The sequence below is a fragment of the Coloeus monedula genome, assembly GCF_965178545.1.
Source record: "Coloeus monedula genome assembly, chromosome: 5".
NCBI lineage: Eukaryota > Metazoa > Chordata > Aves > Passeriformes > Corvidae > Coloeus > Coloeus monedula.
Window position 1 is genome coordinate 59,306,286 of NC_138785.1, and position 23,672 is coordinate 59,329,957.

At 36.9% G+C, this 23,672-nt stretch overlaps 1 protein-coding gene across 5 annotated transcripts in view; it reads left to right on the forward strand.

Moving 5' to 3' along the window:
- LCORL (ligand dependent nuclear receptor corepressor like) overlaps positions 1-23,672 on the forward strand; it is a gene marked incomplete at both ends in the record, with an annotated part of 82,800 nt that overhangs the window by 21,400 nt on the left and 37,728 nt on the right. For all 5 annotated transcript variants that reach the window (XM_082281960.1, XM_082281957.1, XM_082281958.1 and 2 more), the window contains 4 exons: positions 4,417-4,482; positions 11,265-11,344; positions 11,563-11,692; positions 20,765-21,019. In XM_082281960.1, the coding sequence (XP_082138086.1) occupies positions 4,417-4,482; positions 11,265-11,344; positions 11,563-11,692; positions 20,765-21,019 (531 nt within the window). The remainder of the gene's footprint in view (positions 1-4,416; positions 4,483-11,264; positions 11,345-11,562; positions 11,693-20,764; positions 21,020-23,672) is intronic.

Here is a 23,672-nt window from a genome sequence, read left to right on the forward strand (position 1 = left end):
TCCTCCAGACACCACAGAATCTCCTGGGTTGCTTGTGCACTGGCATGTTGCATTTCTAGCATGTGTCTTGGTGATTGTGCAGCCTTTTTTCTCTTCCTTCTTTTTTTCTCTTCCTTCTTTTTTTCCTCTTCCTGGTGGTGGTGGTTTTTTGGGTTGGGTTTTTTTTTTTTGAAAACTTCATCTACTGACCCTTGATTGGCAGTCTGTATAGTCTGTAACAGATGTTCACTATGATGTTCACCTGGTTGAATCCTGACTTGTAGATTTTCAACTGTCCTGTAGCCCATTCCACACTAAGGCTCCATTTGTTTAAGTCAAAAATCTAAGCACTGTCCTTGACTTTCTCACTTCCTCCTTCTTAAAAGCCAGTGTCCATCTAGTGCAGTTGTGCAGTTGTGTGAACTCTCACCAGTAAGATTGCTACGTGCTCTGGTTTATAATCCCTGGTGCTTGCTTCCTGTGCTGAATGCATTCATATACAGCTGCTTAAGGTGTGTCCCTGCTTATGCCACTTGTTCGGGGGGACTGTAAGGTCCTTGTGTGCATTTACCCTCTCTGCCATTCTCTTCCTTTCTAGGCTTCAGTCTCCACTTTCCTGACAAAGCTAGTTTGAAGAGCTCATTGTGAGGCAAGCCCATTGGCAGAGATGATTTGCATTACCAAATAGATCCTGTCTTTCTCAAGCACTCTGTTTCTCAAAGAATCTTAATGTTATAAGAGCTGATGTCCTGCCTGCAGCCATGTAGTCAGATGTTGATCCCACAGGATGTTTGTTTGCCCTAGGAAAGCCTTCGCCCTGGATCAGCACCTGGGCTGTTATTTGTTACATTGACACCTGGTGTCGTTCACCATTGCCGCTGTCCTCCTGTAGTTAGCTCTGGTCTGCTGAAGATCACTTTTGGCAGCATCGTTGTGGCCAGGTAGGTGCACAGTAGATGATATTTGCAATGGCCAGATGAGCCGTAAGAGTTCCACTGCAACATTCTGGGTTTGGGCCAGAGGCAAACAGCTGAACTTTTAAGACAGCCAGTGTAGCTGCTGGAGAGAAGCCCCATGGGAGTCTGCAATTACTGTCACCTGTTGCTTCCTTTTGGTGGCCTTGTCTGTGACCCATGGGTCAGGCTTATATGCCAAACCTGATAGATCTTGTTTCTGGGCTGTATGCCTGTTTGGTACCTGAATAGCTACCAATGGAAAAAGAGAGCCTCCTTCCTGTTGCTGGAGGTCACGGCTTCAGCTTCCCTGCTCATGGGAGTTCCTGTCCCATCCCAGCCCTGAGTGCCAAAAGCAGTAGAGTTGGTGGGGAAAGGCGGGAGGGAGGGAGAGTTAATATGGGAAAAAAACCCTGTTCACAACTTTATTCAGAAATGCCAACTCTGGAAACTTGTAACTGTGTTAAGAGACTAGCTGAATCACAAATTTCTACTTATGAAGGCAGTTAGAGGAACCCATCTTTGATTTTAAAGGGTGTCAGGTAATAAAGAAAGCTGATCCTTTCTATGTGAAGATAGATAAATTTATTAGAGAAATAAGGAGTTTGACAGATCAGGGTATTGCAAGTTAATAGAGCCAAGTGTTGCTTTGCAGTTTGGAGCTAGAAAGTATCAGATCTTGAGTAACAGTTTCAAAAGGCAGTTTGGAATCAAAGGGGCAATCAACCACCAAGAGACAGAAAATTCTGTAAAATTATTTTAAAGCAGATTTTTTCTATTAGTGAATCATAAAAAATATAAGCAAAGTGTATTTCTGACTGGTTTCTGTAGACACTTCAGGTTCTGGAGAGTTCCAAAGCTGCTACTACTGTTTGCTTAAGCATACTGACTCAAGAAGAAAAGCAAAGGTTTATTGAACTGCTTGTGTCTAGATGGTTACATTTTAGGAATCAGTGCCAGCATTCATTCGTCAGTACTATAACTAAGATAGATCTTCATGTTTAGGTTAAACTAAAATTGTATCAATTCTGCTGAGAGGCAGCAAAAGTACTTTGTGGAGCCTGGAAGTAACACAAGTGCTTTCTGGGAAAATTTTAGTGTAAGGTCTGAAAAAAGATTCTCTTGATGTTCATAGGTTGTACAAGTAAGTGTTCTTTTAAAAGAAAGTATCCAGTATCCAAAGGTGAGGAAGCAAATGATCATGCAGGCTAAGTCTGTTGTGGCTCTTTGGAGCCGTTCTGTAAGACTTGGAAGAGAAACAGCTCTTTGGATGGGTAGGATGGAACTAAGTTTGGTGAATTAGCAAAGAAGCAGGCTGGTGTGTCCTTTCCTCAGGGTAAGGAAAAAAAACACAACAAAAAAACCCAACAACCCCCAGTGTGCTAATTGCCGTCTTTAATACAAGCTGTATGGAAGTCTGTTTGGAGATTGCATTGTTCCTTAACAAACTGCTGCTTCACAGAGCTGGGGTTTCTGTGCTCATGGTTTTGCATAGGCAGGAGCAGGTAGTAGGGCAGGCAGATATGGACAAAAGTAAAGGCAGAAACAAGTAACACCCTCCACGGGATGGAAAGGGTGGTAGATGTCCAAAGACCAAGGAGGTTTTGGGTGCTGGCTAGGACAGTAAATAATCTTCCTGTTGTTTGATTGACAAAGTCCTGCGAAGTAGGAGTTGGTGTTTGCTCTTCTGAAATAAGCAGAGTTGTCTCCAAGAGCTGCTTCATTCATTTCTTTACCCAGTGACAGTAACTTGCCAGAACCTAACCAGCTGCTGACCTAAAATGGCTCACAGTCTGTAACATTAATGGTCATAGCAATACACATGGTGTGTTCTGTATTTCCGGTCTGTTGTGTTTGGAGAATTGCTGTCTTAACTTCAGGCTTCATCTCTTGCCTTTTTTGTCTGTAACCCTTTGAAGCCAGAAGAACAGGGAATTTGTGCAATGCTAATATGATGTGAATTTACATTACATTGAATCTAAGAGTCACTGGATGATGCTTTAAGGTAAATTTTAGTGTGTGCCTGGGCCTTGGGCTTTTTGCTTTCTAGTTCTTGTAGACTGTTTAAAAGATATGTGTATATCTGTTTGTGAGAGGACAGTGCTTTTGTCATTTAATTTGTGTTGTCTCATAATACTATATTTATTACAAAGAAAAGTGGAAGATAAAATCCATATAGCTCAAGATATAAAGATATAAATCCATTTATAGTTAAAATAGCAGATTTGTCGAGATTATAATTGATTCGCAATATAGTCCATATACTAAAATTACTTTGCAATGCAAATTATAAAAAAACTGACCTGTCAAACTAAACAGCTCCTATGTGTTAAGATAGCTTCCCTTTTCTGCTTTAAATATGGTACATATTTATTCTTCCTTATACTAGTACACATACAATCTAAACCAAAAAGTAGATACAGTTTTTGGTGAGAGAACAGGATGTTGTGTTGTCTTAAAAGACATCACATGATGAGCAAATTTTGTGATTCTGAATGTTCTTTGTTGATGGCAGTTGTTTCCTGAAGATTTTGGTATCTTTTTTGTGGTGTGATGATAAAATAGTCTTGCAAAGTTCTGGTCTAGCAAAATAGCTACAGACAGGCCTTTAGTATAAAGAATGAGAACCTTCAAATGCTGCTTTGAATTATCCTCTTATTTTCAAGTAAGCTTATTATTTGAAAGGAGAAAGGGGGGAACTTGGAAGCTGTTTCTGTATTGAACAAAACTTCTGTTATACTGGTGCTGTAAATTCTCACCATATTTCATCAGTTGTCATGCATTTTTTGTGGGTTTGGGGTTTTTAAAAAATTTATTTATTTATTTATTTTTCAATCCTTTTATTTGCTCTGTGTCTCATCTGCCTTATTGAAATATGTGATTTTTACCAAATACCTAAACAGACTAGCTGGTAAATCTGTAAAATAATTGGATTTATCTAATCCTTAGTTTTAAAACGTTTTTCTACGGATACAGAGGACTAGAGAGCACTGTCATGGTATCAGAAGCAAAAGAAGCTTGCTTTTTTCTATTCGTAGAAATATTAGCCTGCTCAGATTATGTCGTTTCAGGAGATCTTAAATGAGAAGTTTCTGATCTTGAAGTTTTCATTTATTTTTATTTTTTCCTCTCTCTGTACATGACTGTTTCTCCTGCTAAGAGAGGAACTCCTTCACTTACTTAGATCTATGAGGCTAATCCTTCCACCTTTAAGATTCTGTGGTAGTTATTTTAAGTCTAATGAGGTTGTTGGGGCATGGCTTAATAGGCTGATTGTGGGCAGATGGCAGTTGCCTTGTCTTATTTTTATCTTCTAATGCTGTTGAGTAGTCCTATAGTGGAATGAGTAAATATTTGTTTGATAAATGTAACAATTTTTGAAATTGTCCTCAGAATTTGAGGATACTGGTTGCCAGTTCTCTGGAATTTGCTTTCTTTCAAGAAACTTTTGATTTACTGTTTTAAATGTTTCTTTTGTCTCCAGGTTTTGAAAGTATTTTAGAAGGGCTTTATGGACCAAGGCTACGAAGAGACCTCAGTTTATTTGAAGGTAAATGAGCCAGCTTTTAGTGCAATGACCTTAACTTACTGGTTTTTCTTTTAGCTAAAGGTAGTTTCAAGTATGTATTGAATTTGAAAAAGGAAATCTTCAATGCTTTTCTTTCCAATGGTCATTTATTCATTTTCTTGTCAATACTGTGCATAAGCAAAACACTAGGTAAAATGATACCTAGGTTTTGTTGCTATACAGGGGAATTTGGATTAGCTAAGCTTTTCTGTGAAGCTCTCATGAGAAATACTTACTCTTCCGGAATAGTGCATCTCCTACTTTCTCTTTGAACATCTTTTCAAAAGGGAAGATAAGCTGCTCAGCTTCCTATTGACATTAGTTGGTAGAAGGAAGGTAGTGGATGCTAGTTTGGTCTTGTAGTGGTCAAGAAAGTTTATGCTTTTTATATATTCATATTTTTTACATCTTTATTATATATAAACCAAGCTTTTTATTTTTATTATACTTTATATATGTATAAAGTCATAGCTGTATTTAAGTGTGTGTGTGTGTGTGTGTGTATATATATCTATATACACACCTTTTCCATTAATCTTACAAGACCTAACATTAGTCCAAATGGGTTTGGTTTTGCTGGAATAGCTGTCAATAACAGCTAAGTCCTTAGTTAAGTGTGGAATGATATGTCTTTGCCAACATGAGGGCTGTTGCTTTGAAGTGTTGCAAGAAGTGTTTTCCCAAGTTATTTTTATGACTTAAGAAAATGTTCTTTCTGTTATTGAACCTTCAAAATGTTACATCCCATGTCTTTACAATTCATTGTCTGATAGTGTAATTTGGAAAGTGTATCACTTATTTAGTGCTAGTATGTGGGGTAGAGTGGCATGTACTGTATGTCTTAGTTTAGGATACTTTTGGAGTGATTGCTTTAACTTGGTTATGGTTTTGTCCTTTTTATATTGTGCAAGTTCCTTGGCTTGTATCATATGCATAAGACAGTATTTTCATGGGGAAGGGGGGGAACTTGAAATGCTGGTGTTTTCAGAATATTTTTTCATGTCTCAAGCTAGGCATGCCACTAATAAGACATAAAAACATTTAGTAAATATGTACAGTTGGATTAGAGCTTGTTTTCATGACTAGTACTCCCATCTGCTGTGATAAGCACATTTGAAAAGGAAACAGGATATTATTATAAGTTTACAGTACCTCTTTTTTTTTTTTTTTCCAGGTTATAATTCCAATAGGTTGTATGTATTGGGCTTTACACTGATTAGTGGTTAAAGCTTTATTTTTTTTTGTATCAAAGAGTTGACATTTTCTTTTTTCTTTATTTTTTTTCTTTTGTTTTTGGGTAAGGAGGCAGAAAATACTGAGCTAATGAGGTGGTGGCCAAAGTCTAAGTGCTACAGTTAAGGGAGCATGATATGCTACACAGTAAAGTTTATATTGCTTGTTTAGAGTTCATGTGTGCAGGTATTTGAGCTATCTTATGGGTAAAGTTTTAACTTTAACTTTTAACTTATTTGCTTTATGTTGTTGAAGATTTCTTACCTATTTAAAATCTGATATTTCCATTGCTTGCACATCTTTGCTATTTGGTGTCCTTGTGACTTTGTCTTGCAAATTAAATTCGTGTTTATCTAAAATGTAAAGTTTCAGAGCTATTTTTTTTTTCAAATTCTGAAAATTTTTGTCAGTAATGTGCAAGAGTTCTTCAACAATTAAAGCCTATTTCCATGTTTGACGCATCTATAAAATTGGTTTTAGTTCTGGAGCCAACCGTGGAAGAGAGACATGGCGTGGTAGGTTGGGATGCCCACCTTACCTTATTATTTTTTGGTACATTTTTATAGATATAGTGTCTGTAACTTCAATAATGCCATGTGAAATTGTTTATACTGGCACAGAGTAGGTCAGCTTTATCATTAATATAGTATACAGGGCTATTTCTGACTTGAAATCTGAATTTGGTTGTAAAGATTTGTACAGAACTCTCAAGTAAAATCTGTACAAATCTTTCCACTGTCATAAGTGCCACTTTTCACTTTACAGATAATGAAACTAAGATACAAAATAAATCATTTTCGTTAGTTAAAAGATAGCTGGTAGAATTAGAACTCATGTTTTTAGACTCTAAGCAATGTGCCTGAATTACTGCATCTTTTAAGCTGTTCATTTTCTTCATCATAACCACTAAACTTATACTGTCAACATGCAATATTATTGCTCATTAGCAGCAAGAGTATGTTTTCTCAAACATACCTCAAGAAATTATGTGGCTTTCTTGTGCAGAAATGTGTGAGAATTGGCTGAAATATATGCTGCTTAGCTACAATAGCATTTTTTCTCTTACGTTCTTGGTTTTATCTATTGTGACATGAAAAAAAAAATCAATAATATGCATTAAATGTAACATGATTGATGTATTTCCTCCTTAGTCCTGTCTTGAAATAGTATTTGGTCTGTAGATTAAATTATTGTATTGTATTCTCTTAAAGTTACTTGAGTGAATAATAAATTGTAATGACAATTTAAATTTAAATGGTAAAAGGTAACACTTCAGCTTTGCTAGACCATTATACTTTCCAAAAAAAAAAACCTTGTAAACCTTTGTTTTGTATCTTGAAATTCTTGTATGTGTAGGATTTATTTTGGACTTGCTTAAATGGTTCTTCTCACCATTATTCAGCACCAGTTTGTTTTCCTGACTGCTTGGATTCTGCAGCTTCTGATTGCAAAGGTGTCAAGTTCTGTATCTTGGCATCTGACCTTGGTTCATGCTCTGAACTGAGGCTTCTTATGTCAATGAATCTTTAGGACTTTCTAATCCTTGCCTTAGCTCAAAATGAGTATAAGTAGATTCACATATAAATTGTTTTTCTTTACATTCTACTTGTGGATAGTTAGCTAAACTGTTAAAAAGCTTTTCCTCTAATCAGGTGGTATGTGTGTACTTTCTTTTTGGGGGAATTATGTCCTGGGGTTTTATTCTCTTAACCACTGAGGAGAAGCTGTCTTGTTGGAGAAAAGCAGCTCTCATTATTAATTTTTTTTCCAGGAAAAGATCCTCTTTATACAGGATGAAAGGTTTTATTTTTCCTTATGTTGTTTTGAAGTATTTATAGTAGTGAAAAATTATATTAGAAACACAAATCTAATAGAACTGGAGTTTTTATGAAATTAAAAATAGGAAGTACTTGGTAAGCACCTCAGCTGTTTTAATGTACTTATTAGGAAGCTGTAGTGCTGTATAAAAAGAAAGGGGGTGATATGTTCAAAATTGTCATAAATAGCTGGAAAATCTTTTGGGATTATTATTATAATAATCAGAAAATTATTATTATTATTATCAGAAAATACTTGAAAGTAAGGCTTGAATTTTTTAAGCTATTTTGTATTTAGATATACTAGGTAATTATTTAATATTGTAAGATGGAAACATGGAATCCGTTCAGTACTACAGATTAATTTACTTAATTCAGCATTACTTCTTGGGAAAAGTGGTTTGGGGAAACAAAGATTTGAATCTCTTAAATGAATAAAAATTCTTTTTTGTCCAAGTTCACCATTTTATTCTTAAAAGATGGAAACAAATTTAACAGCTTTGTGCTAAATTGTTTGGTGTCAATATAATAATAATCTGTACTGTGTTTAATATTAAAATGCTGTTTTCACAGTCTTAGCGACTTTTTCTCATGGGCTGGCAAGCATTATATGTTGTCTGCAAATCTTTCATCATCTGACCCCCAAGCAAGATGAAATGGGGAGGGAAGATTCATCCTAAATTCGATGCAGCCGATGCAAGTTTGTTCTGCTTAAAGTGCTGTCTGTGCCTCTGACTTTTCTGAGAGTATGGCTGCCTATCTGTAGTTAAAAACTTAATAGTGGTCTCAGGATGTTTCCTGTGGTGGTGACCTGAGACTGTTGGCTGTCTGGCATTTGATATATCTTGTATGTGTCTGCTATCTGATGTCAGTTTTGCTTAGCTCACTGGCAGACTTAATATGTTGTACATGATTTGTACTACTTTGAATAAAGGGTTTAGTGTTATGTAGAGCTGATGTTTCTCAAGGTTTGCTTTTTTGGCAATACACAAGGATTGCTCTCTAGTTTGACTTTTACCAGTGGAAATTCAAGATTCCAAGGCAGAAGAATTTCTCTGAAAGCATAAACCTGTCTTAGAGTTAGGTGTAGAATCCCAAGGTTCATAAATAATTTTTCATGGTTGCAAGGAAAACAATGAACTTGTTATGAAGGAATAGTGTTGTCTTTATGCTGTGGACATCTTAAAGGAATAGCTCTAACAGGCTGGGACAGCTAGATTAATTCAGCAAAAATGACTCATTATCTCTTGTTACTGTCCAGCGAAGAAAAATACTATGTTTGTTCATGATCATCAGCTGTCCAACCTGTAAAAACTACTGTTTTGCATCCCTGAAAGCATATAACACGTTAATACAGAATTCTGTTCTAAATTAGTATTTTAGATCTGAGTAAACTAGGTTCAAGTAATTATCTGGAATTACTTACATTTTGTTTGTGCTCAACTGAAAAAACTTTATTTTTCAGAGTCATTTTTTTCTGATTTTGCCTTTTTAATAATATCTTTGAGAAGAAGTAAAAGGTCAGCAGTTGTGGGAGAAGGGTGGAGGACAGTGGGCAGTGGGAAACAACCCTGCAGACAGCAAGGTCAGAGAAGGAAGAGGGGAGAGGTGCTCCAGTCACTGGAGCAGATTCCCCTGCAGCTCATGGAGAGGACCATGGTGAAGCATGTAGAACCTGCAACCCATGGAGGACCATGTCAGAACAGATATCCACACTGCAGCCCATGGAGGACCCACTGGAGCAGGTGGAGATGCCCTGAAGGAAGCTACTGCCCATGGAGATCCCATACTGGAGCAGGCCTCTGTCAGGAACTGCAGCATATAGAGAGGAGCCCATGCAGGAGCAGGTTTTCTGGCAGGAGCTGTGGCTCTTGTGGAGTGGTCCCTTCCTGAAGGGCTGTGCCCTGTGGAAAAGACACGTACTAGAGCAGTTAATTAAGAGCTGTAGTTGTGGGAAGAACGCTGGAACAGTTTGTGAAGGCCTGTAGCCCATGGGAAGGACCCCAAGCTGGAACCAGGGGAAAAAGAGGAGGAAGTAGCAGAGAGGAACTCTTACGAGCTGAGGGCAGCCTGTTTCCCATCCTCCTTGCACTGTTTGGGGTGGGGGAGGAGGTAGAAAGTCAGGAATGAAGGAGTGAAGCTGAAGCCTGGGAAGAAGGGGCAGTAAGGTGGTTTAGTGTTTTCCCTTTCTTGTTATGCAAATCTGTTTTTATTGGCTCTAAATGAAATTTATTTTCCCCAAGTTGAATCTGACTTCCATGTGACAATAATTGGTAAGTGATCTCCCTGTTTTTATCTTGACCCACAAGTTTCTCCCTCTTATTTTCTCCCCTGCCATCTTATTTCCTCACCCCTGCCCTGTTGAGGAAGGGGAATGAGAGCATCCCTGGGCTGGGGGGTGGGTTGGCAGCCAGCCAAGATCTGGCTACCATCATGTGCTATTAAAAGCAGGTAATCTCAAGAACTGCCCTAAACAGAACTGTGATTGTAATTTAGTGGTACAGAGACAAGGAGGAAACATACCTAGTAATTAATAATGGGGGGTGAAAAAGTTCTTTGGGTTGTAAGCACATGAACTGGAAATGAACAGGATGGAGAAGACCTTGGTGTTGTAGTTAATCGTGTTTGCATTCACCTGCCAAAACACTGCAGCTGCTGCATAACTAGGACACTGTAGGAACAGTACTGCCTGCAGTGTAAGGAAGTCTGGTGTAAAGGTAAAAGACATAATCGTGAGGTCTTGGTCCCCATGTTCAGGAAACAGGTGTTCAAGTGAGACTTGTGCAGAAGAGATGGAGCTGAATCTCATGAGGAAAACCAGGTGGACTAGATTAGCCACAAAATGAAGTTTAAAGGGGATAATGATAGTCTCTGTAAATGCATCAAGGTGCTAAATACCTAAGCAGTTACTGTTCATAGATACAAGAATAATATTGCCAGAAAAGTAAACTGGAATAAGTTGCCATGTGCAATTTTAAACAAGAAATTAGAAGCTTAGTTTTAACTATTAGCACTTTTGGTTTGGGAAAAGTGTTAAAGTAAATGGTGTTCATGAAGGGAAGGGTATTGGTTGAAAACTCTTAATTTTTGAAATGAGGCTTAGTAAGTTGTCTAAAGAAAGTAGATGATGTGTCTCCATTCGGTAGAAGACTGGAATTGATATAGGCAATATAAGTTTAAGTCCTGCATTCCGTCTAGACCAAAGTACATTTTCTGATAAAACATATAAAGGCACTTTTCTAGATAAATAAAGTGCTACAAGTGGGTGTAAGGCTTGGGTTTACCTATAGGAATGATATCAAATCAATTAAAATACTGTAAGTACAATGTGTGTAGCTCACATGATGAGGAGTCCATATTCTAATTCTTAGCTTAGTTTACTACAAGTTTGCACACCTCAGTTAAAAAGAATGATGTCTACAATTCATAGCTTTCTTTGCAGCATTCAGGTGCCTCCACTAATTATGACAGATAATCAGTTTAATTACTACATTACTTTTAAGAAAGGCACTCTCTGTTATTTGTAAGATGAGCTGTACAAGCCCGACAAGAATTTGATAGTATCTGAAGAATTGAATACGACTGAATGCGTTGTGCCAATAAATACATATATTATTGATGGAATTTACTTAGGAGAATTTTAGGATGTGTATTTTGTTCTCAAAATCCATTTTTGCTTGTTTAAAACATCTAGCTTTCTTTTCTTCCTTTAAGACTGTGAGCCAGAAGAGCTAACTGACTGGTCTATGGATGAGAAATGTTCCTTTTGTAATTTACACAAAGAAACAGCCAGTGTAAGTATGAGCATTATATTAAGCATTACTTCCCAACACTCATTTTTTGGTATGAAAGTAAGAATCAGAGAATTAAGTTTTGCAAATAAATTAATTTTGCATTTTGACTCAAGGTAGTTTGATTTTAGTAGTTCTATTCCATTCAATAATTTAATGGTATATTTTACTACCAGCAGACTAACTTCTGAAAGGTGTTATGATCTTCATATGTTTTCTAGGATCGTGCATCAGTTTTCGGTTCTTCACAGTCAACGCCTACAGAGGAACTGTCATCTCAGGGCCAGTCCAACACTGATAAGATTGAATGCCAAGCAGAAAACTATCTAAATGCACTCTTTCGAAAGAAAGGTAATAAAAGTCTTTTGTATTACGAAATATGACAAAAAAACCTAGAAGAATCAAATTATTCAGGGTTAATTTTGATTAAGTATTTTTTTATTTATCTACTGAAATAGATGTTTCTGCTGTTTCTCTTTTCTATTCCTTTGGTTTTCCTTAATCTTTTTCTTACTTGAATCACCAAATGAAGTACTACTCTTCCTACTTGCCATTCCTCTTTGTCCTGATGCATTATGTGTCATTCTTTTGAATCCCTGTTCATAAATTGTATCGGATTTTTCTTTTTACCATGAGCTGCTACTTTGTTTTCATCCCAACCTCAGGTGTCATTCTCTAGAATTTTAAGCATTTAAACATTTTCTGTTCCTAAATTCTCACTTCTGGCTTTCTACAGGAAAAACATTTTAGGTGAGAAAATGTGTTTTGCAGAGTGCAAAATAGAATTTGGGATCTTCTTGCACAAAAGCTGCTCCTTCAAATACATCCAAGTTAGAGGTTAAAACTTCTTGTCAAAATACAGTATTTAGTAGCTCGTTAATTCTTTGACTGTTCTTGTTCTTTGACACTCATCAAGATACAGCAGTACATGAGTGAGTGACAAGTCAGCTTAGTTCATGAAAGTTACTTGGTTACTCACTGTCAACAGCAGCAGAAATATTCATTTTCTTCCCTAAATTCATGTGAATGAAGAAATGTGAATGAAGTTACTGTGAATGCAGTAACTACAATTTTCACTGATTTTTTTTTTTTTTTTTTCTTGGGTTTAGTAGGTGTATGTGGATGTCAGAATAGCTGAGTATGGCTAGGGTGGCAGCTCTCTCTTGCTTTTAACAAAGAGTTAGTCAGACACATTCTCTTCCTTCACATAGGTGAGAGAAAAAAGCAAAGTTTGTTTTCTCCATTTACATTGCTGTAGCAGGAGAGATTATTATGCCCTTGAACCTGGGGTGTGTAGAATCTTTTTCTGTACAGACTTTGTGTCTGCTCTGTCTACATTTTGCTTTTTTTCATTTTAAAGAACTTGAAATGGAGTGCAACAGCATTTTGAGTCCATCCTTTGGACTCTTCGCTTTCATTCAAACCAGCTATTTTCCGTTTGAAATACAATGGCCAATGAAGTTGGCACTTCATTACTTCTTAAAGTCTTACTATGTTCTCATCACAGGCCCAGTTGTATGGCATCTCCCTAGGCAGGTATTTTAATTCCTTCAAATTTCTACTTTGTCAGATCTCTTCTTGGTCTTGATGTGTACAATGTTTTTCAATGTTTGCCTGCTTTATGCTCCTGCTGCAGATGATCTCTTTCGATACTCCTTGAGAGGAACTTCTATCATGGGAGAAGTGAAACTTGGCATGACTTCACCTTAGTAGAGTGAATGACTTTTAAGTGAAGTTTTTCACAAAGAACATTTGACTTTTAGCACCTTCTTTAGGTTTGATCCGCAAGATCAGTAATGCTAGGTTAAAGAGGTTTTGTCTATTGAAAAGCAAAACTTCCAGGTTTTTTTGTGATTCTCTGAAGTACTTCTGTATTCTTGGGTAAGAATTTACTAAGAGTATTGCTTCAGTTCAGGTTTTAGCAGAGTCTTTAAAGCTGTTCAAATTACAGGAAGTGAAAAGGAAAAAAATCGTAAAGGGCATGTGAAACCAATTTATGAGGTATTCAAGAAACTGATTTGGATTTTAGGAGGAAGATGAAGAGTTTTACAAAGAAAATCTCAAGTCTGCTTTCTGATTTTTGCAGGTTTTTCAGTGCAAGTATAAACTTATGAAGAAAGGAATCAAAAAAATTTTCAGTTATTGTTTAGCTAAGGAGTAGTTCTTATACCTGGTCCTAAACCAGATGTGCTGTCATTGTCAGAAAAATGTCGAATTCTTGGCTGGCTCTTTAAAACAGAGTAACACTTGTTTGGATTGCAAACTCCTCAAGATGAACTACTCTCTTACTATTGTAGCTAATTCAGGCCTCTATGAACAACATCTAAGACTAGTGAGCAAATTAGAGAGTTCATTTGTCGGTCCCATTATTTTATTTTATTATTTTATTTACTCTGGCTTTTTTAATTTGCAGACTAGTTTGAGGGGATTTGGTTGTGAGTTTGGAGGTTTTTTTAATGTCAGGAAACTAGTTCAGAAGATCTCGAAACATGCAGCCATGATATATTGTTGTCTGGAGCATGCAGCCTTCAAACATTAATGTATGACAATTTGTCTGTAGAATCTGGGATAGAAGATGGTAGAACTCCTTCCAAAATGGGTAAACCCTTGCGATGCTGTAAATAACAAAGACTTCCTGTTAGGAACCCAACTTCATTCTGTGTTAGTGAAAGATGAGTTTGGTAGTCAGTTGTCTGTGGGAAAGTCCTGTGCTCAGCAGACACGTCAGCAAATCCGAAGTCCTTCTTGTCATAAGACATTGATTGTTGCCACTAAACAATGTAGCTGAAACCCAGATGCTTTCTTCTCAAGTGTGGCATCTCTCCTTACTGTTTTGGTGGTGTAAGCAGAGTAGACTTGGTGCTTTTCCACTTACATAATGCTGAAGTTCAACTGTTCTGTTTTGTTAAGGGAAAAACACAGTGTGCTTTAAAAAATACGTATTAAGTCTTTTTTTACTATGATTATTATAGAATGTGATGTGATCATTGTTATATAGCAGAACCACAGTTGTTTAAATGCTTGGTCAGACATTTTGTTCACAGACTATTAATTTTCTCTATTTCTAGTAATCCACATTGTGTGTTCTTAGAAATTCATTTTTCCATGCAATATTAGTGTGATGTCTTTAAACAAAACAAAAAAAACCCTAGTTATGAATCAGGTTCTGTCTTCAGGATGTGATCCACCAAGAGAAGACTGACGCATGAGAAGCTCTTGTAGAAGTTAAGGAACTGAGGCACAAAATTATAGGAAAAATGTTTGAGATTACTTGAATCTTTCCAGTTTCTCTGGGCTGCTCTGACAAGTATCTTCAGTACCATGTTTGCTATCCCAAAGTAATTTTCCTGTAAGCTTTTTAAAGCTCTTTACTATTTCTAGACGTCTCTGTCATGTACTAAAATATTTCCATTCATAAATATGGCTTTCTTACATCATACCATATACCTGAATTTAACTCTGAGTTCACCGGTTCTTTTTGTAGTTTTCTTTCAGTTGCAGAGCTGTCATAAGCTAGTTGTGCTTCTTGGACAATGTATATTTCATTTAGGAGACCTGTGACAATGTAATCATGCACACATTATTTTAGACTAAAAAAAGTGTTACTTTCTGAGGTGTAGTTTTGAGTTGTGCACACTTCATCCACAACCTGAAGTTTCTTTTTATTAATAATTTTAAAAAATCTAATTCGTCCTTTCAAAATCTGGAAGGTTTTCTGTAATCACTGAGAGCTCTGACACAGTTTGTGCAGTAAACTGCTATGACAGCTTTTCTATAAAGAATGTTTAGTGGGGTTTCAGCTGCTTTCTTCAGGAGGTAAAGTATACTTTTTGTGTTGACCTGCCAGTGTTACTGTCTTCACTGACTCTGAATTTCTTGATCATTTCAACTACATTTACAAGGATTCTTAGAAATAAGACTGGATATAGAGTAGTGAAAATTGCAACCTGAGTAGAGGAAGAAAAGAGGTAGAATGTTTATGACAACAAAAGAGTGAACCTTTTTCCTTCTGTTTGTTGATCAGTCAAGTTAACTGAACTAGTCATGGTACATAGCTCAGAATAAATAGTTGTATTCCGTTTTTGATGTGCTGGTAATCTGACAGTGACCCGAGTGGTCTTACAAGTAGAACTAAGAGCATCTCTGGGACAGTTTGGTGGCTGTTGAGGTGGGGTTGTTACAAGAAAATGTGGCCTTTTTGTCAAAAGGGGAGAGATGGAGTGAGCTTATGAAACACACTGAGAAGCAATCGGGTGTTCTTAGTCCTGCTTCTCACACAAGAGGATTGTAGGGTGCAAAGGGGATTGTGATTCCCTGCTGCTTTCCACTGCCTTTTGGTATTGTGTCAGAAGAGAAATTAAGTCATTAGGTTGGCTTTTTAATGAAAAAGTACTCGTTTTCAATAAATGGGATACTGTTACGGAATACTATTTTGGGAGCTTTAACTTCTTATTCATTGTCCTGCCAAATCCATGTATAACTCTGAACTGTCCATCAAATCTGTCACCATAGACTTTGCAGACTAGTGATCCCACCTAATGTGCAGGATAGTTAATAGTACAGATTTGAATAGTTGCAAACTGGTGCAGCACATAAACTGAGGAAGTATTAATCCTAAATGTGAGCTTTGAATTAAATCATTGCCATTAGTCATGATTACATGATGTTTGTTACTCTCTTCTCTTGCCTTCAAACTGTTACCTGGACAATCACAAGCATAAAAAATCAAATTATATCATACAAATTCAGCCTTCTTTTATCCTAATAACATCAGGTCTGCAGTGGTCTGAGAGAAACTAGAGGAACATTAGGGCTAACTTTTATTCTAAATCTTTAGAGACTGTTCTACTGGGTTTGAAGTAGTATGCATATACATACGTGATCCATGGACTAAATACAGCTGCTTCATATTTTATATCAACTGTGAAAAATAGGAGTTTAAACAGATGTAGGCATGTAAATTTAAAACTTTGTAAGTAGCTATAGTCGCAACTCCTAATAAAGCATCTTAGAAAAAAAACCCTATTCAGGTCATACCAAGTATATCTGGTGCCATCTGCTGATAATAATTAAGAAATATTTGGTAGTGATACTAAGTTCAGAGATCTAACACCTTTATTGCCCGAAAATATGTTTCATTGCATTTAACAATTTTATATGACTAATTACAAATGTCACATGTGTAGTGGAAAATTACAACTATGAATCACAGGATGGGTGAAGTTCTTCTCCATGTTCAGGTGGAATAGACTGGGCAATGATATGCTGGGGAGCAGCACCACAGAAAGGGACCCTGGGGGTCCTGGTCAGTGGAAAGTTGAACATGAGCCAGGAGGGCCAGGCTTGTCCTGGGGGGCATCAGGCGCAGCATTGCCAGCTGGGCAAGGGGGGGGATTGTCCCGCTCTGTTCTGCAGTGGGGTGGCCTCACCTCAAATCCTGGGGACAGCTTTGGGCACCACAATAAAAGAAAGACTTTAAACTATTAGAGAGCATCCAAAGGAGGGCAGCAAAGATGGCGAAGGGCTTTAAAGGGAAAGCCATACAAGGAGTGGCTGAAGTCACTTGCCTTTTTCAGGAGAAGAGGAGACTGAGGGGAGACCTCATTACAGTCTACAACTTTCTTGTAAGGGGAAGTGGAGGGCCAGGCTCTGATCTCTTCTCTGTGGTAACCAGTGACAAGACCTGAGGTCAACCTCAGTCCCAAAGCTGTGCCAGGGGAAGTTTAGGCTGGATATTAGGAAAATGTTCTTCTGTTGGGCACTGGAACAGGCTCCCCAGGGAAGTCACAGCACCAGCACAGCACCACGCCTGACAGAGTTCAAGAAGCATTTGGACAATAATCTGGCTCATGGTGTGACTCTTGGAGCTGTCCTTTGCAGGGCCGGGAGCTGGACTTTGATGATCCTTGTTGGGTCCCTTCCAACTCAGGATACTTTATGATTTTAAGGCAGGGTCAAAGTCTTTACAATGGTGCATAGCAGGATAATGACAGATTGCAAACAAGTGGAAATGAGAGGTTCTTTTTAATGTGAGGAAAAATGAGGACAAGCACCCAGAGGTTGTAGTCTCCCATCCATGGAAGTATTCCTTACCTAACTAGGTAAAATCCAGAGAAACCCGATTTGACCTCATAGATGACTACTTTGAACAAGCGGTTTTACTACAGACCTCCCAAGGTACTTCCACCATGACTTGCCAGTTAATGATTCACATTACAGAACAGTCAGTGTGATAGCAACACTATTTGCATTTATGGCAGATAAGTTTAGATTACCTGAGTCTAACCCTGTAGATTGAATATGCATTTAGCAGCAAGAGCACCTCAGAGGCACCCTGGGAGCACATCTTTCAGTGTATATGCTCTGAGATACACACACATCACCCCCTCATATTACCTTTTTAGATTAAATCAACTTAAAATCTGTAAACTGCCAATAGCTGTAGCAGTTGAATATATGAGAAATTCTGCTGCATTTATTCTTCATAGGGAGTATTTGGAAGTTATTACAAAAAAATTAAACTAATACTAAAGAAAATATTATAAGAACAAAAAGATAAATCCTTTATTATTGTAACTAGGTCAAAAGGTGACTTTGCTCCTAATGGAGAAGCTGACTTCTCCTCCAAGTGTCTAAAAGAAATATATGCTTGGCTGTTACCAATGTGAAGAGTCTAAAGCGGAATAGAAAGGCAGTAGAAACTTGACAGTTCTGAATTAGTTTTGTCTTGCAGTTTTATAAAAATTGATGCAGGGATGGAGATTAATAAGGAGAAATCTGTTCCAGGCTGTTGTGCTTTCCAGCTAATGGTAGGTCCCCTATACTCTCTGGTCTTTTGCTTCTTAAAGGTACAGATCACACCAGAAAGTAAAATAACTCTCCCATTTGCACTGATAATCACCTGTTATCCAGAAGTAGTCAAAGAAGCTTTTCTTGTGTGCATGCAAGAGACTAATTGCTCTATATAAGCAGGGCCATTCCAGACCACATATTCAGTCTTGATAATGCTTTGTATAATTCATTTTGTATGAGTTTCTGATTACAGGCAGTCAAATTTTTGGTTTTTTAAGCTTAACTGTTGATCAGTAAATTTCATTGTCTAGAACTACCATTTCCCTGTCATGCAAACACTTTTGTTCCTAGATAATTCAGTTATTTAATTTCATCTCTTAACTTCCTGTGTTCTTTTCTTGTATTTTGCATAAACGTTAGTACTTTACACCTATTGCCTTACTGCTCCAATATCTGTTGTTGAATTTATTTTCTTTACTTCTAAGTGTGTCTCTAGGATAGTAACTTCCAGTTGAACATTTATTGGGTTCGTTATTTAGGAATCAGGAAATAGCAATATAAACAGAGCATACTTATGCCTGGAGGTTACATGGTGGGGAGAGATCTTTCTCTGTGTAGGTATTCTCCATCATTTAGAATTGTATCTCATACTTAGAATTTTACCTTTTATCTTCGAGAAACACCTGTCAATTTTAGATATTTTGGTAGAGATCTAGTTGAAAGATTGGTGGAAGATAGAGCTTTAACCATAAGCAGATTTGTTCTGTCATGCCTTGGGTAAGTTCTCTTCAAGCCAAGATGTCTTGCAAATGTTGGAGCTTCACTGTACCTCATCAAGCACTACTGAGAGGCTGACCAAAAGGTCTTGACAGGAAGCATCTGGGCAATCAGTCAGCTGCCCTGTCGTGCTATAGAGAGCAGACCTCATAGGTGCAGGTTTGTAATTCCTTGCAATGTTCTGTTGGTGAAAATTAATTCTCCAAATGGTGTATGTTTTAAATGAACCTGAAACAGTCAAGCAGACGATCTTCTGCACATTCATCCTAAACTTGAGCAGCATTTCTTGATCAGTGCTGGCAGTCACTCTCTGGATAGTAGATGGATAAAGCTTCATTGGCATAAAATGCTTGAGCAAATATGCTGTGTGATCCTCCAAACTTCGTATTAGGAAATGTACACTTTGCATACAAACATCTACCTAACCCAGGCCTTTCATTTCTTCACTTCCATGAAAACAAAACTCAGTTTATAATCTGTTTTATCTGTTTCAAATTAACTTTATTATCCCAGTAACTACCGAACCATGTCCTTTGGTATTTCCTCCAGGGAATCAGGGCTTACCTAAAAGCTAGTTCTTCTTTATCACTTTCACACTTGCTTTAAATCCCTGTCCCTTCTTGATTGAAAACTATTTCACTCATTACCTAGGAACTCAAACATGGGCAGTGGTTAAAATATTGAAAAGGATATTTGTGATAGGAGGGGTGTAAAGTTGAAGGAAAGAAGGAAGAGTGGGATAGTGAAGTAAGTGCTACTATTACTGCCAGTTTAAGGGAAAACACAATATTCTGAGTATGGTCAATTGCGCTTGTCTTGTGGTGTGTTGCAGTCATCAATGCAATAGCACAGTTTACTGTGAGTTTCTTAATTACATTGTTATTTATGCTAAGTTACACTTACATTTTGTTTTTTCTGTTGCTTCTATTAGGTTTCTTTTTGGTGATTCACAATTGTAGTTTGTTTTGCTTGTTAATAAGTTTAGCTTTTTTCTAGCTGATAAATAACATTAAAATAAAGTCATATGTATCATGTTTGGTCCTTTTTTATTTGTTTCTAAAATGAAATACTTCTGTCCGTTGAAATGTTACATACACAAGCAAATAATAGGATACACTCAGTTTAGAATAGGAAATAAAGCTTTTCTCCCAAGTGTTTTCATTGCTAGCACTTTGAAAATGTCCTGAAAATCCTGTAAGATTTTACAGTAAAAGTTTAAAACTTTGTTTGTATTCAATTGCTTGTATGGGACATTTCAAGTAGCATCATATTGGTTTTGACATTTCAATCCTGAACCTGCAATGGGGATTATAGTCTGAGAGTGGAACACATCTCTTTTTTCTTTTTTTCCTTTTTAAGATCAATTCCTCAGAAGTCCAATTGTTCTATGTTCTGAAGAGGACTAATCTATAGAACTACACTTTAAAACTATTCTTATGGTTGTTCTCTGAAAGTAACTTCTTTCTGTATTAATCCATGTCTTTATTTTACTTTTTTGGTTTGTATTCAAAATTCTTTATTTTCAGAACTGAAAATGAACAGTCTGTAAATGAAAAGTCAACTTATTTGCCAACAATACAGAATCTGACTGCCATAAGTAATGCAACTCACATACACTTGCATGCTGTGATAGAGGAGTAACGTAAAAATTAACAGTCTGTGCTAAACATGTTCTTCCAAGTGACCTCCAGTTAGGAATGCTCATTAAAGAAACTTGTTAGACATCTGAATTAATATGTTCATTACAGATGTACTTATTTAACTCATTTGTGTGCTTATAGGAAATACTTATAATAAGAAAAGTAATTATGTTTGGTTCTTAATGTATCTGTTGCCTGTGTTTTTTATTTCCAGATCTTCCTCAGAACTGTGATCCTAACATTCCCCTAGTTGCTCAGGAATTAATGAAAAAAATGATCCGTCAGTTTGCAATTGAGTACATTTCAAAAAGTAGCAAAATTCAAGAGAACAGAAATGGTTCATCGTTTGAACCAAGTCTGATGTGTAAAAGTATCCAAATGAACCAAACGGAAAACTCCCTTCAGGAAGAACAGGATAGCCCTCTAGACCTCACTGTGAATCGAACTCAAGAACAGAATACTCAGCAAGGTAAATTTCTGTATCTGATAATCTGTGTTTTGCTGTCGTTTATTTACTTCATGGCATCTTATTCCCTTAAAAAACAAATGTCCATGTCAAATAGAAACATTTTTCGTATTGTGTATTAGAAGATAAGTATTCTAATTTCTGAGTGCCTGTGTTAAATAAGTGGCACTGAAATTTCTCAGCTTTGGAATACTGAATCTAAGCCCTCTCACCTGTGCTGTCACAGGTCACAGTGGTTCAAAATTCTGTCGCAGAAATGGCTGTCAAGAAGCCTGAGAAAAGAGAAAAAGAGACTAGGATTTTAGAGAGCAAATGTCTCTCGGTCTGTGTCAGCTCTTGAACACTTTGATTCTTTAAATACAGGCTGGTAGGAATGATTGGAAAAGAAGATTAATCTGGGAGGAAACTTCCATACTTCATACCTTAATCATTATAGATCAGTGCCGCTTTCTTAACAGAGTAAACTTAGAAAAATAAAGTCTGTCTCACTATCCTTTATGAAAAGGAAATAATTGCTTTGCCTCAAGGAATATTGCTATCCAAAACTGATAACACTATAATCACAAGAACATTTTGGACTTTGAACTAGATTTGGATTAGCAGCAGTTTTTGGGAAGGGTTGTGGCTGTCATGTGCAGCTGAAAGCAGTGGCAAAAGCAGCTTTTGTCTTTTACAGATATCAGGGTCTGTGTTAATCCTGTAATACTGCAGACCAAAGGGAAAAGTTGACATGTATGTCATGTACCATACTAAAAAAGTTGCAAGTAGCCAGAACTAAGTTTTTTTGGTTTTGTTCAGGGTTTTTGTTTGTTTGTTTATCTTAATATACATTGTCAGAATGAGAGCAGATTTGGTGTGTGTGTACCTAATGATGCAGTTTTTAATTAGATATCCTTGGGGACAGGGAGCTCTGATGGATTTCTCATGCTAAATATATCTATTCTAAGTTAAATTTCACGCATCCTTTCTCTTTGACAGCAAAAGCATTAAGAAATACTGAAATTCCTGCTTTTATTCTGTATGGTCACTGGAAATTAGTTCATACCAGGCTTTAGTAAACACTTTGTGGTTAAATCCTGAGAAAACACACATTGTACTTGGATGTAATTTTGCTATGGATCAGTTACAGATTTTAGAGGTTTATAATTGGTCAGGTTGAAGCACATTTCTTTGGCAAGGGCAATAAAAATTTCTTTCGTGATATCAGCACTATAGCTTGTTGCTTACTTCAACAGCTGATTATAAATAACTAGTCTTATATGTTCATGAGGGAGCAAAGTCACCAAAGGCAGGTTCTGGTCATTGCTGAGCCTCAAAAAAAATCTTTGAGAAATAAAAGGGAAGGCAGAAGGTGGGCAGGGACAGGAAGAATGTTACACTGCCACCCTTATCTGAAAATCCATTGATCTTTTGTCTAAGAAAAATCTAAAATATAAAGAAATTGAGTTATTTAAATCATCTTTTCATATCATTGGATTTTTTCTTACAGTAAGGCTAAAGAACAAGTTTAGAATTGTGCACCTTCAGTGAAACACCTAAGTCTAAAATAGTTGCTCAGCACACACAGTATACAAGTTACACATTAAACTATGTAAGACACTGCAGAGTCTCAGAACTTAGACTGTCATGTTTGCTGGAGTGCTTTTTAGATGTTAAAGGTAGTAGTCTTGCTGTGAAATTTAGAGATGCCGAAATGAGAAGAAATAGTGAAATAATAAGACTGTAGTTGGAGAAAGGTAGCTTGAACATCTTACCTACCAGGGAAATTGTATTGTGCTTTCTGTTTTCCATGAATGTGTTAATTTTGAGCTATTTTAGCTTTTCTCTGTAGTGATGGCAACACAAGCAAGTAAGTTCAAGATGAAAAATGTCAGGCTGCTCTTTTTATTTGCGTTGTGTTATATGTGCAAAGATTCATGAAAAAGTTATTTCAGTTAGCTTTTGTCAGGGACTGTGTATTATTATTATTGCACCTGTACTTTTCCTGAAGAAATCTTGCTTATAATGAAGTGTCATATGCTTATGGTAGGGAATTATGAAGGTTTTTTAATTGGATCATTTTTTGAAATGTATAATTCTCGGTCTAACATAGTATACTTCTTTGATCTGGAGACTGGTAAAAGCTGTACCATGGTTTCATTCTCATGTTTTCGAATGTCATGCAACTCTCTTTAGTATTTGCTATTTGTAGTTCCTGTTACAATTTCCAAATGAAGTGGCAGTAATAGAGGAGGAAGTTCAAATTTGTACATTGCTTTGATGGATCCTCAAAGTTGAAATCTTTTAATTTAAATCCTATTAAGCAGATAATGATCTAAGTATAAATTCTTTAGGTTCACTTTCTGCTTAGGGAGCTGCTTTGCATTTACAGTAGTAGTCTTAGAAATGAATGATCTAAATAGTAAAACAGACAGTCTTGGTCCTGTGTGGCAGTGATTCTTGGGCTTGAGAGGAAGGAGTAAACTTTATTTTCCAGATCACTAGAAGCAATTGGTTTTGCACTGAGCAGATCCAAGCTAAGTGCTAGCTCAGCACTGAAAAGATATTCTGCCACTGAAGTTCCTCCATTAAGGAAAGCTTCTTACTTTCATCCAGTATCTGGAGGCCATCTCTGAAGCCAAAAAATCCTGAGGTCTGACACTTCCAGACCTGATAC